At 36.4% G+C, this 19,351-nt stretch overlaps 1 protein-coding gene across 6 annotated transcripts in view; it reads right to left on the bottom strand.

Moving 5' to 3' along the window:
- CFAP20DC (CFAP20 domain containing) overlaps window positions 1-19,351 on the bottom strand; it is a 188,866-nt gene that overhangs the window by 60,266 nt on the left and 109,249 nt on the right. For all 6 annotated transcript variants that reach the window (XM_039326717.1, XM_039326715.1, XM_039326713.1 and 3 more), the window contains 2 exons: window positions 12,475-12,678; window positions 3,717-3,778 (listed from right to left, as the gene is read on the bottom strand). In XM_039326717.1, coding sequence (XP_039182651.1) covers window positions 3,717-3,778; window positions 12,475-12,678 — 266 coding nt within the window. The remainder of the gene's footprint in view (window positions 1-3,716; window positions 3,779-12,474; window positions 12,679-19,351) is intronic.

Below are 19,351 nucleotides of genomic sequence, written 5' to 3'. Positions count from 1 at the left end.
AAAGGCGGCCTTACTAGGAACTGCTTCCATCCTGCGACAATATCTGTAATACCATCAAACATCCACATCTGCCTATCCCAGGTCCTTGGTAAGGACTCGATAGGTAGACAAAATACTAAATCCAGTCTGAACATCTGGCTGACAGTGTGATGATTAACAACAACAACAACAACAAGTACCTTGGGTGCAATCCCAAAACAACTGGAGTACCACTTGAACACCATTGGCATTGAGAAATTCACCATTAGTCAATTGCAAAAGGCGGCCTTACTAGCAACTGCTTCTATCCTGCAACAATATCTGTAATACCATCAACATCCTCATCTGCCTATCCCAGGCCCTTGGTAAGGACTCGATAGGTAGACAAAAATGCTGACTGTGTGATGATCAATAACAACAACAACAACAATAATAATATAAAAATAAAAGTTGGAAGGGACCTTGGAGGTCATCTAGTCCAACCCCATGCTTCCAGTGTTGGAGCATTCACAGCTTCTGGAGGCAGGGTGTTCCACTAATTAATTGTTCTAACTGTCAGGAAATTTCTCCTTAGTTCTAGGTTGCTTCTCTCTTTGGTTAGTTTCCATCCATTGCTTCTTGTCCTGCCTCCAGGTGCTTTGGAGAATAGCTTGACTCCCTCTTTTTTGTGGTAACCCCTGAGAAACTGGAACACTGCTATCATGTCACCCCTCGTCCTTCTCTTCATTAAACTAGACACACCCAATTTCAGTAACTGTTCCTTGTACAGCCAGCCCCCTTATCATTTTTGTTGCTCTTCTCTGTACTCTAGAGTCTCAACATCTTTTTTACATCGTGGTGACCAAAACTGGATGCACTATTCCAAGTGTGGCCTTACCAAGGCATTGTAAAGTGGTATTAACACTTCATGTGATCTTGATTCTATCCCTCTGTTAATGCAGTTAGCACTATGATGGCTTTTGGGAGAATGGATTTGGGGAAAAATGACCATGGATTGTAGGAGAAAACAGGTATGGAAAAAATGGAAACTTTGGCATGGAAGAAAAAAAATGAAAGTAGTATGACTTCTGGAAAAGTCTTACTTAAAAATTATTAGAAATTGTTAACCAAGAGAATGAATGGAAGTGGATATATGTCAGGTGCAGGGAATCAGATGTGTTCATGTAGAATTCAAGCTAACTACCTTATTATATTCTGCCTATTATACAGGAATATTCCAAGACTGCTTGCCTTCTCTTGGAGCAGATTGATAAGGCTCTTTGGAGCTTGGGCTGCGGGTGTAAGAAGACCTTCAAAGTCCCTTCCATCTCTGTTATTCCTCTTCCTTGCCTGGCTGAGTGTTTCCCAACAATATAAGAATGCTTATTGTTTTAGATAAAGCCTACAATTAATTAATTAGCTTGAATGATGAAATATTTTATGAGTATGAAATTGAATGTTGATTACTGTATGCATTAAGAAAGGTATATAAATAAAACAAAGCAGGGGTGAGAGTAAATGGATCAACACTGAGTAGGGAGTAGACAAGGATAAGATTCTTTTGGCTGCTTTACTTACTTCTGGACAATAAGGAACACTTGCAGTGACTACAGATGTGTTTTGGGGCTTTTCCCCATAGCAGTGTCAATGTGTTTTCCTCCAGTCCATCTGATGTGGCAGAAATGAGTGCTGATATGTTTTGCACTGCCTGCATTGGTAAGTCATATTGTTCTTCAGTAATGAGGCTAACAACTGGTGGTGTCCACTCATATATAAAGTGGGACAACTTAGGAAAAGTGATTGATGGACTTCCTACTGATAGGAAAATCAACTAACAATTGCTCTTTCTATGGAGAGAAAAATGATTACATCAGCAGTCAAAATGTAGACCTTGGCTAGCTCAGCTACATGTGTTCATTTGTGGGCAGTTCTGCATAATAAACTAGGCAATGCAAACCCTGCTTGTCTGGGTAGAATCTATTCCAATCCTGGATGGAATAGGGAGTAGTATTGGTACTATACCAATAAAAATGTCCAACCCATTTTGGAGAGGGCCGGTTATCTGTTTTCTCCAATAAAGCAGGTGACTGTGAAGCTGCTCATATCTCTTAAAGCTTTCTAATTCTGCATGGAAGAGGCAGTGGAGCACCTGATTCATAGGAAGAAGCAATGCTAACAAATAAGAATGTCCATAAGCAGATTTAGAAGCTATTCTGCACTAGGGAAATTTAGAAAGATTTAAGAACTTGACAGAACAAAAAAAGGATTTGAGACTTCAGGGAAAGAAAAATATACCATGGAACAGGAAACAAAGAGGTGGACCCTCAAGGAGAAGTGAAATGAAAAGTAGAACTTTTTTTTTTAACAAAACAAAGGTTTATTGGAGAATAACATAAACGGAATAAAAGAGAAAAGAGAAAGAATAGAAGAGAGGAGTGTTTGCAAACGCAGCCCCTTTTATAAACTTCACAGTCTTTATTGCCTAAAGTACAGAGTAAGGAAAATAGATGGAATATATCTAAATTGCTAGTACAGAAAGGTAAGTTTGATTTAATTATGTATGGAAAGCTGCTGGTATGCAACCTGTGATTGAAATGGAAGGATGACATGGGTCAATCACAGGAAGGCTCTTTAAAAAATCAAGGTATGTTTACCTTCTTCTACCCAGGGATACAGAAAATAGTTCAGTTGCTGGACTTCTCCTAAGTCCACTCTTATCTTCTTAATATTATTGCTAAACAGATGCTATAAGAATCATTCTTGGAAAGAATTAATTTTAGTTTTAGGCAGTTGCCAATAAGCCTTATACTATGACACAACAAAAACTGAAGTCCAGCCAGTATCAAAGCCCACTGAACATGCTGCTGTCTTCAGCAATGCACTGTAAGCTTATCCTCCCCAGTTCTCATCAGATTAAATCCAAAAATAGTAGAAAAATTTAACACAAATTTGGAAAACTTCTTGATGCTTTGCTGCAATGCAGGAAAGATGAACAATGGATAAGAATTTTCTTAATCCTTAAGTCTTTGTACAAAGTGCTTTTGGTTCCTAAACCAGGTTTTCCTTAAGCCAGCTTTTAAAAACAGTTTTCTAATAGTCATAACAATTGTTTTGTCAAGAGATTATTTGAAGATCTGTCTCTCAGGTAATTTAGAAAATGGGACACAATGCTCGTGCCCTATGAAAGAAAGCCTGAGTTATGAGAGTGTCCCACAGAGGTAGATATTCCACCTTAGCCTGTGTTTCTTAAGAAAACAATCTCTTCACTTAAGAAATTAGCTTCAGTTCAGATAACCTGGGGAAAAAAATAAATGTTTTTCAATTTTTGCCTCTTTTCTAAGGGAGCATTACTGAATTCTTGAAACTACTTTCAAGACATAGGAATACAAAAAAGACAGTAAAGCACTGTTCTAGGTTCAACATAGCCACTTCTGAGTTGCAGGACTTGCGATGATAAATGCTTTCCTATTTATTTGTTTCCAGTCTGTGGACACTGCTGTTGAATGTGATTGCTAAAAATGGATGCACAAGTCCAAATACATTCAACTGCTGAGCCACATCTCAGCAATCATTTCCATCCCTCAGGTTTCTCCTTATGCGTGAATACATATGTGGCCAAGGCTGGAAATATACAGTTCTTTTTAAGATGGAGAAACTAACAATAAGTTTTAAGAGTACACCAAAGAAAACCTATGCTGACTGTTTTTTCCCGTATTCTCAACACATCGGCTTTGCCTGAGCTGTAAACAGCAACTTACCTTGGATTGGACTGAGAAAGAGGGTTCATTTCTTTCTGATAGTGACTTCCTTGATTCACAGGCTGTGAAAGATACAAGAAATAAGGAGTCAAACAATGATTTTGCTTGTGCTCTTTCAATATACATGAAACTGAACTGTAATTAACTATTTACAAAGTATATTAGGTATGTTTAATTCTTACAGAAAGTAAAAAAAAATATATACTTTCCTAGTTCCAAAAATTTCAAAAAGAGGATGGTGGAAATATGGAGGGATAACAAGGCACACATCTGTATAATATAAATTCACATAGTCAATAAGATAATATATTTTTATGTTGATTGAAACTGTGACCCGAGTTTGTGATGGATAAGCATCTCCTTGCATGCAGGTTTCACTCTCCAAAACCTCAGAAATATTTCAAACCAATTCAATGCTCAATTGTCCTTCATACAGCTGATTCAGAAATTTGGAGACTCCCCATGTGTCAGTTAGTACAATCTAGCTGATCAACAAGAGCATAAAAAATACCTCTCAAACAGCACTTACCCCTTCCATGCTTTGTTTATTTGTTTAGTAAGTTGTAATGAGTAGTGCTGAGTGCATTTGTTAAAACAGGATTTAAATGCCATGCCATTATGTTTCATGTCCCAAATTTAACAGAACAGATAGCATTTCCCCCATAGAGATTTAGCAAATTCCTACCATGTCCCAGAAATGTACTCTTGAGCTTCCAGTTGTATGTTTAGACCAGCAAAATACTTAAAAAATATGACAGTATCCAAGGGCTTTAACATTGGCCTGATTTAATAGTCTTCCTTTAGCTATTTTGAAAGGCAGATACAAAATAATTCGATTTGCTGCTTGATTATTTCTATGTGCTACAGGCACCGTAGAATCTTTTACCCACATTTTACTGAACTGTTGATTTTATATCAATATTAGAATCTGTTTTATTTCTCCATAGCTGATAAAAGTAGTTTTCTCTGTCACTCTGCTCTCTGCTCTCTGTATATAAATGCTGCTTTTTGATCAAAGGGACTTTAAGATCCTGGATGTTGCCATATTCGTTTATGCTGCTAGTAAGCAAAGATTAAAGCTGACCAATCTTCATCCCTTAATATAACTGGCCTAACTTTTGAACACTGTTAAATACATATACAAATAGCTGTCACATTACTCTGTTTTAATTTAATTTAATTTAATCCACTTCTGTCTTAGATTTTTAGCTTTTTGCCTTTCAGACAAATAATATTCTGGGGTTTTTGGAGGAGGGGAGGTTCTAGAAACATAGTTTCCAATGGTAAAATAGTGACAGTAAAAGTTTGTATTCTTTTTTTTTTTTGGCTTTTACTCTTTTCCTTTTAAACAGTTTGTTATTTGTTTCATTATGCACTGGTCTTTGACCAAGATTTAAGTATTAAAAAAAACCCTGTACCCTGAAGAAAATGGCTTATCTTCAATGTGTTTGGAACATCACTGTTTTGTATGTGGAAAATCAGACTGGAAATGCTTCTAGATGCATCACAGCTGGAATAAATTGATTAGCTCCTGAACGTGTAAGATTACCTCATTCTCTTCTTTCCTCAATTCCTTCTTTGCAAATTCCAGGATTTCAGAGTTGAATCTGATGCAAAACAGTCACTTTAAAAAAGTGTATTACTCTTGACAGTTAAGCAGAATAATATGTAACTCTCAAAGCTATTATATCTTTTGGAGCAGCTGGTAAACCAAGGGTCTGCAACCCAAAACACTCAAAGAGCCACTTGGACCTGTTTCCCACCAAAAACAAAACACCGGGAGCCGTAAAACCCTTTTGATATCTAAAATGAAGATAACACTGCCTATATCCTTTTTACTTTTATTATAGGTGTGTGTGTGTTTGTGTGTGTGTGCGTGTGTGTGTGTGTATATGTATGTATGTGTACACACACACACAAACACACATACACACACACACACACATTAAAAATAAAAGTAAAAATATCACTCTTGGGAACATCCATACTATTAAAACAATGATCACCAAGAGAATGCTTTAAGAGAATAAAATTACATACACACAGAGGTAAAAAAAGGATATATGCAGTGTTATCTTCATTTTAGATGTCAAAAGAGTCTCTTTCTCTCTGTCTCTCTCCCTCCCTCTCTATCTGCCCTTGGTCTGCCCCCCACTCTCTTTCTTTCTCTCTCTTTCCTCTCTTTCTCTCTCTCTCTCCCTCCCTCCCTCTCTCTCTCTCTCCCTCTCTTTCTCCCCCCCTCCTATCTGCTGCTCACCTGGCAAGCTTCAAGCTGTTGTCCAGGTGTAGGCAACCTCGTCTCTTTTATGACTCATGGACTTCAACTCCCAGAATTCCTGAGTCAGCCTAGCTCTCTCCTGCCCTTCCTGCTTCCTGCAGAGACGCAGCAAAGGGAGGAGCTCTGCCCAGTAAGCTTTTCAGCTCCTCGGAGAACACTGTGAGTGCACTCTCTTTTACACATACACACACAAAAACACAAACACACACACACACACACACACAGGGAGAGAGAGAGAGAGAGAGAGAGAGAGAGAGAGAGAGAGAAGCAGGGAAGCGCAATTGCCTCTCTGTGTCTCTGTCTCTCTCTGCAAAGGCAGAGGAGGCTGGGAGCCACAGGGGAAGGCTCAAAGAGCCGCGTGTGGCTCCGGAGCCGCAGGTTGCCGACCTGTGTGCTAAACAATTTATATTTCAGTGATACTTCCTGACACACCTAGTTACTACATTTCATTTTTTGGTAAACTATCTTTGACTACAGAGTACAGCTTTAATGCATTGTTGTTATTAATGTATGTAAGCATCTGTTCCTGCCTGCTTGCCTATAGGAATTCTGAACCTTTTTAGTTGAGAGAAAATCCCCGTCTGTTAAAGCTTATTAAAGCTACAACAAAACTAGAAGGACATTAGATAATCATGCAACAGTAGCATATGGTTGAAGCCAGACCTGGTACAGGAGGAAGGTCAAAGTAACTCTGTACATAAATATGAATATTTATATTAAATATGAATATTTATATCAACAATGTACAAAGGCTACATTCTAAAACTCACAAGAAAGGTAAATTAAAGACAAAGAACAGCCTTCTGGTGGTGCTGTTGCCACAGATTAGACCTAGGGATAAAAAGGTTACCTCAAATTCAGCCAACATCTAGAACAAAAGCACTGCTTCCTAGTGAGAAATTTTCTATAATCTACAAAGCAAAAATTAGCAAAGCTCTAATGATTAAGTAAGATTGGAAGAAAGTAGGATTAATTGGAACAAGTCTAGATTGTATCATGTCTCCCAAGAAATGTTATTTATAACATATACCTTTCTCCCTCAAAGCAAGGGAAACTAAAATTAAGCATCCATTTTTTAAAAATACAAGTCTCACAATATTAACACTGCAGAATATTGAAAGAAGAAATAAGGTTGATCACAGCTGTTTTGTTTCACTCTCACAGAAATGTTCTTATGCAGGGCCTAATTTTTTATCAGCCCTGGAGCTGTAGATGGTAGCATATTTCTGAAAGTCTAAAGCCGACCAAGTGAATACATGCCTTGTTTAATATCAGATTCAAGTTCTAATAACACAATGGAAGAACCTGAAATATATATTCAGATAGGAGAAAATATACCATTAACAAGTTTAGGAGACCTTCAGACACATAAAGGAATTCTGAATTTATAACAGATGTCACTCTGAAGGACTGTGTACGTAACCACATGCTCTCTAACTGATACCTAGAGAAGTGGTAATGTATTACAATATTCAGTTTAAATGTTTAAAGTTTCACGATAACCTCACATATTTTTTAAATGGATCAATGGTTCGAACATCAAAATTTCATGTATTTGGGGCAGATGAACCACCTATTGTGCTTATCAAATATAATTGGCTTTTTAAAAATAATCAGGAGAATCCAACAATCACAGAAAATACAGAAATAACCAAAACTCCATGTAAAAACGAGAAGAAATGTGAACATGGTCAATTCTGCAATAAAAGCCTTCTTCCTGCCTCTATATGCATAATTGGAGGAATTCTGAGTCAGCAGCACCATTCTCTGAAAACAGCCTATTGTATAAATTGACAACAACCATTTAGCCTAGCTACTCTGAAGAAGAAGAATGGGAGACAAGAAAAGTCCTTCACTAGACAGCAGATGACTTTTTCACTAGACAAACAGCTGACACAGGCTGGACAAGACAACTTAAGGGAGTCTGACTTTCTGTTGGGCTTTTTCCAATGGCCTTGAAAACAGATCAAGAATATCAATTGCCAAGAATATCAACTTGACATTGTATGGAACTTATAATTCCCTCCCCCCCCAAAAAATAAAAAAACTACAGGAAAACATTCCAAAAGTATATACCACAAACATCGGAATAGCTAGAGACAAAATCTATTGAATGTTTACCTCAAGAGAAATAATTCATTGTCTGAAAACATGTTTTTTTAAAATATTGATTGCAAACTATAAACTGGGGGATGGGGACTCTAATGAACAAAGATTTCTTCATAGGTTCAGATTTTCAAATAGAGAAGCAACTAGAAAAGACTGTTGCCCAGCTACTTTTGATAATGCTCTTTAATGACCAACCCATTGTATTTCAGAATAAATAATCAAAAGAGACATGTTAGTTAGGCTCTCATCTCCTGGAAGGAGGCAATGGCAAACCACTTCTGAAAAAACCTTACCAAGAATACTACAGAGAATTGTCCAGACAGTGTCCACAAATTGGACAGGAATGAACGGAAGAAAAAAAACAATTAAAAGATAGCTGCAATAATCTGTTCTTTCTCCCGTCTTCATTTTTTTGTAATTAATCTTTTATTTGTATTTTCCCCCATTCACTTCTTTTACTTTACAATCCAACCATGCATCCTTTTCATTCTTCTGATTAGCATATTTGCACAAAATCCCTATAGCACCCTGTGTCACAATTATTTTTCTCTGTTCCAGGCACCTTCCATACATCACATCTAGTTTATATTCATTTTGCTGCAGGATTAATATATCTTTTAATATTTTTTTCATACATGACTTGTACTTTCTCTTCCTGCAATTATTCTATCATCCCTCTCATTTTTCCTCACTTCTTATCTTTACTTTTGAGCAGATTTGTTTGCTAAGAACCCCTCTGGACACTATCAGAACATCCTTATATCTTTCACCAACTCTCTAAATATTTCAACCAAAAGCAATGAAATCAATCATATTTTTAGACTGATATTAATTCTTTTGCTGTATATACCTTTGAATAGACATACTTAAACAATATATTTGTGAGAAAAAACCCAGAATTTTCTCCAAGCAAACAATCATTAAGTGTTCAAATTCTCTATACTTTTTTATCTCAGTTCCAACCATCCATTCATGTTACCTGTTTTACTAATTTTTCTCCTAAATCCCATTTATTCAGAATTTCAATAGTGAGATGGACAACATATAAACTTAATAAAAATAAATAATCCCTCCCTCTCCCCAAATTCAGCATTCACACAGCAACTAAGTAGAAATTCTAGGGATTCCTACTTTCAGATTCACCCACAACAGCCAATACATATCAGATTCTTGGTTCATGTTCTATAATTGGATTACTTTGCTTGATTTGAAGGTCTGGAATCTTCATTAGAAAGTGAATACTTCCCTTTATTTGTGGGAATATTCCCCCCAATCAGTGATGCAGAATGGACAAAAAGAATGCCCTTCCAATGTTCACAATATTTCCAATAGCAGTATTCTAATATTCAAGGGGTACCATAAAGAAGAGAGAGTCAACCTATTCTCCAAAACACCCAAGGGCAAGACAAGACGTAACAGATGGAAGCGTATCAAAGAGAGAATTAAGGAGAAATTCCTTGTCAGTGATAACAATTAATCAGTGGAATGGCTTGCCTCCAGAAGTTCTTGGTGCTCCAACACTGGAGGTTTTTAAGAAGAGATTGGACAGCCATTTGTCCAGAATATTATATGGTCTTCTTGAGTAGGGGGTTGGACCAGAAGACCTCCAAGGTCCCTTCCAACTCTTTTGTTCTGTAATTCTGCCCTGATATGATGGAATGAAGGGTGCTGTAGTATAACCCCTAAAGGCTCTACACCAAGAATTATTGAATCTTAGGAAAAAACAATAAAAAGTCTCTCCTGGAGAAGAAGAATAAACCACACAGGGAAATTTTTTAACCATTGTTTGTTCAGCCACCCAAGGAAAGGGTCCAAACAACCCAAAGAATCCAGACAACCAGCTTTTTATACAAGCAGGAGAACAGCATTTCAGAGCTTTACATGCAAGATTCCAACATAAAACTGAACAAAGTTGTTCACCACTTTCTCCTTCTGAAGTCACTGGGTAGTGATTTTGTCCTAGCTGAAATAATTAAAATGACCTTAGCTTGATGAATACATCTTTATTCATCTTCATCAATCCAATATTTATTTATTTATGAGACTTATATACCGCTTTAAGTGCAAGCACTCTCTAAGCGGTGTACACCAGTAAGCAATGTATATATATATTTACATTGCCCCCAACAATCTGGGTCCTCATTTTACCTACCTCGGAACGATGGAAGGCTGAGTCAACCTTGAGCCGGTGAGATTTGAACCACTGACCTGCTGAACACAGTCAGCTAAAGTGGCCTGCAGTACTGCACTTTAACTGCTGCGCCACCTCAATAGGATATATTGTCAAGGATTAGGGATAATAAAAAAGATCTGACTAATTATAGACCTACCAGCGTCTGGAGTATAATAAACAAATGATGGGCTAAATACTTCAACTGAGGCTCCAAGACTAGCTAGAGCTTAAAGGTATAACAAGAGACAAACAAGTGAGATTTATAGAGGCTTTAGTGCCTAGTGATATTCTTGTAGCATTTAATAAAAAAACAGCCATAAAGTGAAGTTTATCAGAGGTTTTCCTTGATTTAACATTTGCTTTATATTCTGAATGATATTGTAGGAAAAACTAACAAAAATACATTCATTAATAGGTATCTTCTTTTCCGGATTCAGAAGTTATACTTCCCTAACATGAACAAATGTAAATAGAAAGAGAAGTGAGGAAAGGATGTATTTTGACCCTATGTTGTTTAAATTTTATGTTAACTTCATGTTAAAAAAAAAAAGCTAAACAAGATTTTTATGCTCCCCTAATGGTAAGATGTAATAATCCCCTACTTTTGCTCACAGACGATGTAACCAGCCATCATCTCATATGTGCCCACTGTGCTCAGAAGAACAGTAAGATCTATAATTTGACACTTTAAGAAGAACAAGCTGTTTACAAATTTCCCCAAAAATCAAAGATTCATGTATTTGTTAAAAAAAGAAAAACTGCGAAGTCACTAAGTGAAATAGAGTAGAGTAGAGTAGACTAGACTAGACTATAGAGTAGAGTAGGTCCATCTTTTTAAATATCTTACAGTGGTGTTTTATTCCACGAAGATTTGAAAAATACATGATGAATATGTTACCTGGTTGGCATTAGCATCTTCAATAGCTACTAGGAGCTTCTTTAATTTATCATTTTTATTTTAACCAAAAGACAAGAACTAATGACAACAGCTTTAATGTTTCTTGAGACCAAACTTCGGCTCCAAATATTATATGAAAATTTAGACACTGGAGAGCTAGAGCAAACCAAGTTCTTAAAGTCCATTCTTTCTGCCCCTTAGGATATATCTAATACATCATTCAGGCTTAACATTAGGATGCCTAGCATTCAAATGAGCCTTGGAAGCAGATAAAATTACTGGTTTAAGACCAGTTTTCCTAAGAGGTTTATTACTCTTAGTTTTGGCAGACGATCAACTATTGAGTTTGAAAACAACGAATGAACTAAAATAAATGACATGTAGACTTTTGGTAAGAGTTCTTTACATCTATTGGATATTCTAAATTTCTATAAGCTGAGTGTTCTTGCCTATGTGAATCTGGGAAACTAAAATAATACAGCATGTGTTATTATACAATACCTTAAACAGGGATCTCCATGTCCTTTCTGCACCGATACACAGGCAGAAGGATGAGTTATAATTTCCAACCTGAAACATTCTATTACGTGTAGACTAGCCAAGTTCTATGTAGGAGCAGTGAAAATAAGATAGCAGATAATGATGAACCAAACATGAGCACTGTTTTATCAACGCTTGTAGTTTTGTAAACTTGCTTTTATTGTTTATTGTAAATAAAGGTTCTCTTGTTTTTATTGGATTACTGGATTATTGTTAGTTGTGGTATTTTGGAAGCATTACGATTTCAGCTATGAACTCCCATTTGAGGCCCTGCATGGTCTATGCCAAATCTTGAGATGGGCTTTTGGAAAAATTTTATATAGGAATCTGAGGTTCAGCCTTAGAAAAAGCAACTATAGGAAAATGACAGCCGACTATTAAATTTGATGGATTTCTAGAGAAAAAACTGAACAGATAAAGACACAGAATATAAAATGATCTATAAACTGAAAACTCTAGTACACTGAAATGGATGGAAAAAAATGAATCTTGTCTTCTATTATAGGGCCATATTAAATCTTCAATTGAGCTTAGCATCTTAGATGTTACTGTTTTGTTTTCCTTTCTTACTAACGTTTGCTAGAGTGTTCATCCATATAAATCTACCTCAAGTGTGCATCACCTAGAAATTATGATATCTATATCTTTTTTTACAGAAATGTATGCCAACCAATGACAATCCTTTAAATGAATCCAATATAACTGCAGGCTTAGCAAGGGCTCTTATTTAAACAATAAAGAAGGTACAATTCAAACTTACTGCTGGGAGGCATGAATTCCAGGTATTTGTGTCATCACTGCTTGTGCTGATGCTAATATTACAATTGTTGATCTGAGAGGCACTCAACCCATGTGAAGGTCCATTAGATTCCAGTTCTTCATTTTGCTGCCTTTTCATGCTAGCCAACATCTGCATTTCAGACATGGTCATGTTGCTTGGCTGGTAGTCTTTCCAATTGTATTCCTATGGATTACATGAAATAAAACATGACAATTGTACAGATACATATGAAGAATGGCCTCCTGTGAGATAGGCAGTATACTAGTTTAATAAATAAATAAAAATAAAGAACACATACGTATATATTTCTATATAGGAAGTCCTTGACTTACAACCATTTGTTCAGTGGCCATTCAAAGTTGCAATGACATTGAAAAAAGTGACTTATGACAGTTTTTCACATTTACGGCTGTTGCAGCATCCCCACGGTCACGTGATCAAATTTCAGATGCTTGGCAAACGTCATGTATTTATGACGGGTTGCAGCGTCCCAGGATCATGTGATCATCTTTTGCCACCTTCTGACAAACAAAGTCAACGAGGAAGCCAGATTCACTTAACAACCACAAACTAACTTAACAGCAGCGATTCCCTTAAGTACTGTGGCAAGAAAGGTCATAAAATGGTGCAAAACTCGCTTAATAACTGTCTTGCTCAGGAACAGAAATTTTGGGCTCAATTGTGATTGTAAGTCGAGGATCACCTGTAATAGCTGAGCATGTATAATTTGAAAGACAGGATATTAATGAATAGATACATTTGCTCCAAATTGTGGATAGCAATTTTCTTTGTCTTAACAGAAAGAAAACTGCAAAAAACAAAACAAAACAAAAAGTATAGTATGCACAACACCCTGCACTTCAAAAGCTTAGCTCTCTGTTTTATAGTTTTATGGAAGTGGGAAAAAAGTATTAAAAAAACTTTGATTAGTACTATATAAAAGGAGAGGAAAATTAAAGCTAATTTAAGTAGGCTATCCTATGAACACTGAAAGAATCAGTAATTATAATCCAATGAATTCCACTGAACTAGAGCATCTGTTAAAAGGTGGATCTACATAATTTTCATACTAATTCCAGTACTTGGTTATTATTTCTATGGAACAGCAAAGAGAGGTCCCACAGCTTAGATAAAGAAGATGTATTTTATGCATAATGCATAATGTCTGGGTAGGATATGGCTGGAAAAGGCTTCCATCTGAGATCATAAAAGAAACCCCCACTAACAGCAGACTATTGGTTTATATACGCCAGACCCAATGGTTTGACTCGAAATTATTAATATTCATAAACTGCTGCTAATTTATTTATTTATTAACATTTTAATCTGCTTCACTGCAGAGACTATAGGCTCTGGGTAATGCATAAAGCATTAAGAAGCCATTAAAGACAAAAACCCGATAAGCATATGGAAAACTAGATTACTGCTTGAAATCTTAATCTTTGATCAAAATCCTGCTGGAAGAGGATGATCTTTAATGCTTTCAAAAATGTTATATATGCATTCTCCTGAGGTAAAGCGGTCCACACTTCAAAGGCTGCTATGAGAAAAGTCTGTTGCACACTTACTTCATTTGCAAGTGCCACTTTCTCCATTGTTGATTGAATGGGATGAGACATTAGCTAGGCAGTCTTTGATGTGATTCTATATAGGGATTTTACAGCTAATATCCAGCACTCAGAACTGAGCCCAAAAGACAAGCTAGTGCAGTGATTGCAAAATGTGCATAATACAACTTAAAATAGATTTTCTGGGTAGGTCTAATTGCTGTCTTCTATACTAGTTGCAGTTTCTGAGTTTGCTTCAAGGATAGCCCCTTTGCTATAGGACAATTATGTGGTGATCCACTAAGGAGATGCCAAGGTTTCTCAATCCCAATAGGGCTGTAACATGGTGTACTGAACAAAACCCCCTGGCTATGGCCTCCATCTGCTGTATAAACAGATGTTGTGGCTTCAGGTTGATCTCAAGATCACAAATCAACCGTTCAAGGATATGCACCTTGTCTGGAGCAATCAACAGGCCTAAATGTCTATGGAGATTCCTAATCATCCAGGTCATGGTTGTCCCAAATGTGCTTTACAAAAGGCACTGGACCTTCTTGTTTTTTTCCCCTCAAAAATGTTTTGCTTCTTATCTAGGAAATTTCAGAACTGAAGAAGCTTCTTGGATGAGAAATAAAACGCTTTCAAGGAAAAAAACTAAGAAAGTCTAGTTGTCTTTTAAAAAGCATTTTTGAGACATTGGGCCTAAAGTTAATAGATGCAACAGCATTTCTACCTTGTTCCTTTTATTTATAGCCTTCAGACAATGGTTCAAAGCTTTCACAGAAGTTACTGGTCCAACCTGGGCTGGTGATGTACAATAAAACATAATCACTATGCTGAACCCAAATCAACAGATGACCCTTTCTAGCAGTTTCTTAAAAATGTTGAATAGCCTTGAAGAACTTTAATTCTCTCTTGCCAAAGGCCTCACTGAAGAGCCAAGTCTTCACAGCTCTTTGAACAAGAGCAGAGTGAGGATCATTCGGATCCTGGGGGGAACCACGATTCTATTATCTAACCTTTTCTTCCCATCTTTAAACCTGGTTAAAGAGACTCTGGAGTAAATCTTGCTTCCTTAAAGCTTGCAAATCTATCGGAAAGACATAATGGGGTCTATTTCAAAGCCAGGAGCTATCTGTTCAAATGATGAGAAAACACTACCTTCTTCCAAATTTAATAGTACCAACTAATAGCCGTTATGTTCTGTACTGTTTACACTGCTCTTTAAATGAGAATATAGCAATTGCTGTTTTGGAACTTTAAAAAAGGGCAGTTTCTTTTTAAGAAAATGGTATTTTACCTTCAAAAATATCATTTTTTAAAAAGTAGGTGTGTATTGGGCAAGTCTCAGTTTTCAGTGATATGCTTTTGGCAATTCAAATAGATCATTTATAGAAGCTATTTGAATAAAAGCCTTCTTTCTTTCCTCTCCAGCACCACAAAGCAGGGCATTCTACACATGAATAACAACACTCTTTGATCTTTATAGATTTAGAACCAATAATGGTTTATATCTTTAAAAAGGAGTAGGTTGAATAAACTGGTGGGGGGGGGGAATGGCAAAGAATTTAAGAAATTCCCTAAGTGTGCTCTGTTCTTTAGGAAACCAAATGTGAGCTCATACGGGGAGTCCTTTTGTTCATAAATAACAACATTTATGCATTCAACATGTTTAACCACAGTATTTAAACTGAAATAATAAAATGAAAATAATACATTGAAAGAATAGAGAAATGCGCCTATTATAGGTTGGCTGGTATTTCCTCTAGTGAAATTTGAGGTGCCCAAAAAGTCATTGTGTCATGGATTTGTAAAGCCAAGCAAGGGGATTTGACTTTAAAGATCTGCGGATTTCTCTAATGCAGTAATTCTGTTTTAGAATACCTAGATTTGCATGAATTCTCTCTCTCCAAAATCTTTACAATCAGGTGTTCTAGATTAAGTACTTATTTTTCCAGCCTTATGTTACTTAGTTACATTGTAGTTATGAGTAAATCCACGTGTACTTGTTCCTTTTTTAATAATACATCAGTAAAAAGTTTTTTTAAAAGTTCTCAGATCTTTTCCTCTTTGGTGAACATTTTTCTCTTTTTTCTTATTTTGATGGCAGTATCTAGCTGACCTCATCTGTATATGGATTGTGAAGGTAACTATGTAGGGTTTAAGATTTAGTTATGGGGGACATGATGGTTCAGTAGTTAAAGATGTTGAGCTTGTCAGCTGGAAAGCTGACAGCCTGGGTTTGAGAGCGAGCGAGCTCCCATTCCTTGTGCCAGTTCCTACCCACCTAGCAGTTCGAAAGCATGCAAATGTGAGTAGATAAATAGGTACCATTTCAGTGGGTAGGTAAAAGTGTTCTGTGGGTATAATCATGTTGGTCACATGACCAAGGAGGTGTCTTTGGACAATACTGGCTCCAATAAATCAGAATAGAGCTGGAAGGGACCTTGAAGGTCTTTTAGTCCAGCCCCCTGCTCAAGCAGGAGACCTATACCATTTCAGTGGTATGATTATACCACTCTCTTGGCTAGCAAAGGGAGATGAGTACTTCCCCTTAGAATTGGACATGATTGGCAGGGAAACTAAAGATGATTAGGGGACTGGAGGCTAAAACATATAAAGAAAGGTTGTTGGGATTTGGTATGTCTAGTTTAATGAAGAGAAGGAGGAGCGGGGACATGATAGCAGAGTTCCAATATCTCAAAGAAGAGGGAGTCAAGCTATTCTCCCAAGCACCTGAAAGCAGGACAAGAAGCAACGGATGGAAACTAACCAAAGAGAGAAGTAACTTAGAACTAAGGAGAAATTTCCCGACAGTTAGAACAATTAATCAGTGGAACAACCTGCCTCCAGAAGCTGTGAAGCTGTGAAGCTGTTGGAGCACAATACTGGAAGTTTTTAAGAAGTGACTGGACAGCCATTTGTCTGAAATGGTATAGCCTTTCCTGCCTGAGCAGGGGATTGGACTAGAAAGCTTCCAATATCCCTTTGAACTCTGTTGTTCTGTTATTCTATTCTGTTACCTTTAAGACTTGGTTACTACTAGGATAGGTGATAACTAGGTAATCCTGGGAAACTATAAAAACATCCTGTATTGTTACTAAGAAAAGTGTATGGTTATATTCACAAAGTTTCATTTGACAATGATTTAAAAAAAAAACCAAAACACATTGCAAATATAAAGGCTGCTCCTTAGTTCAGTCTTAAAAGCTACCTTGATACACTGTGAATGATAGCTTTGAGGCTCCTCTTATGAAACTCAGTTTTTTATTTTTATTTTGTGAGATAACATAAATAAATCAAGTAAAAAATGGCAATGTGATGTAGACACCATACATCACTAGGATTCAAATAACTTTAAACCAGCTCAAGGCGACCTATGCGCTTTTAGAGGACAGAATTTGGGCAGATCTTTTAACCTTTCTAATGGTTGTATGAAAGTATACAGAGAAAGTGCAAACAGGGAAATGGAACACAGAGGCCTTAGCTAGAAGAAACAAAGCAACCTTCCCCCCCCCCCCAGAAATAGAAACTCTGCCCCACCCAAGATTTGGACTGTAATCTAATAATAGTTTAAAGGAAATGCCTTCAGTTTCTGAAATGGACAATTTCTTAGAAATGGTACCAACAAACAAAATTTCTGACCATTGTTTTAAATTTTTCTGGTTTATATTTGCATTGTTTGTGATAGCCAAATAGACATTGGAAATTAAAAAAATATTTAAACTGAAGTCATTTTTTAAATGGGACATTTAATGCAAAATATAATTCCATGTGACATTCATGGTTCTTCTGAATGCAGTATTTTAGCTGACAATTAAAAGCTTATGTTCTCTAACTCTCCCTGTTCCTACGATAAGAAGCATTTTATCAAGCTTTTAAACATTCAACAGATTGTCAAAACCTGTTATCAAAGATATTTTTTTCCAGTTTAGAGATGCACATAATGACATTTGCATTCTCCCATGTTCAAATGATTTATTCAGATTTGTTTAAATTTAGTTGCATGTGCAGGAAAGTTTAATTATCCAAGCTATCTACTTGGTTGCAATATTACCCAGAGGACTGCACTTCTTTCTTAATTAAAAATATTTGAACTTAATAATAGAGGACTCTATTAAAACATGAATAAAACATTGCAAGTATGCAAGTCCTTAAATTTTACTAAGTAGTGAGCAAATAAATTTTATTAAGAGTTGTTTGAGCATTTTTGCCAGTCATACTGCAGGAGGGGATTAGGAAGGAGTTTTTCTTTTGACGGTCCTAGTCCATATGAGCTTTGATGCAAAAGCCAATGATGGAAATAACTCTCTCCTCCCCTCCCACACATACTCTTTACACTTTCCTCTAGTACATGGGTGTCAAACTCGATTTTGTCATGTGATGTATCGTGACATATCATGATGTTTTTTGCCTTTGCGGAGTTGGGGTGGGCATGACCTATGTGTGACACATCCATCCCGTGGGCTGCCCGTTGGACACCCCTGCTCAAGTACTAAAAGAGGAGGGAGATAGTAGAGGAGATATAATAATGCTTGTAAATTGCAACTGTCTGGTCAATCCTCCGGGTAACAGGAACTTTTATGAATAAAAGAATTCTATTTTTTTCTGTCTTTTTTAAAAAGAATGTTAATATACTAATAATTACTAACAGGTTCATTATTGGGCTCTGAGATCTCAAAACCTGTTCATGTTAAGAAGACTAATTTGTTTTGGCTTAAAATATGTGACTTTCAAATTGCTTTGATTCAGTCCACTGTAATCGTTTGAAATTTTAACAGTTTATGTTAAAGTTTAACAAGATATGTTTGGATAGGTTTAGTTCATCTTTCTCAAAAAAGATTCCTAACCAATAGTCAACTGCTTTATTGGAGCTTTCCTTGGATGCTGATTGCTGCAAAGAAGTAATACAGATCATTCTAATCCCACAATTGGTTCAAATCTGGTCAACTGGTTTGTCCATGGAAAGAAAACAAAAAGAACACTGCAGTTGTATAATATGTTTGATCATTTCAGCTTTGGCCATTTAAAGGAACCGATTATGGAACACACTTCCTGAAGTTGAAGCAAACCTCCTTATTATAATTTAGGATAATACAGAAATAAATGTATTTATTCAGAACTTATTTTACAGTTTTTATGTTTATATTTATTGTTCCATATTTTGTATTTTTCAAGATGTTTTCACTGTGTTTTTGTGGAACTGCCTAGAACTGTAAAGGATGGAAGGCATGTTTATTTTCCAAAATAAATATAAAATAAATATTTGTTAGCTGTAAGAGTGACACCGTATGCAGATGGACTTCGAT

The sequence above is a fragment of the Crotalus tigris genome, unplaced genomic scaffold (genome assembly GCF_016545835.1).
Source record: "Crotalus tigris isolate CLP2741 ecotype Arizona unplaced genomic scaffold, ASM1654583v1 scf7180000024342.5246164, whole genome shotgun sequence".
NCBI classification, from domain to species: Eukaryota; Metazoa; Chordata; class Lepidosauria; order Squamata; family Viperidae; genus Crotalus; species Crotalus tigris.
This window is presented reverse-complemented; position numbering and strand designations above follow the sequence as displayed.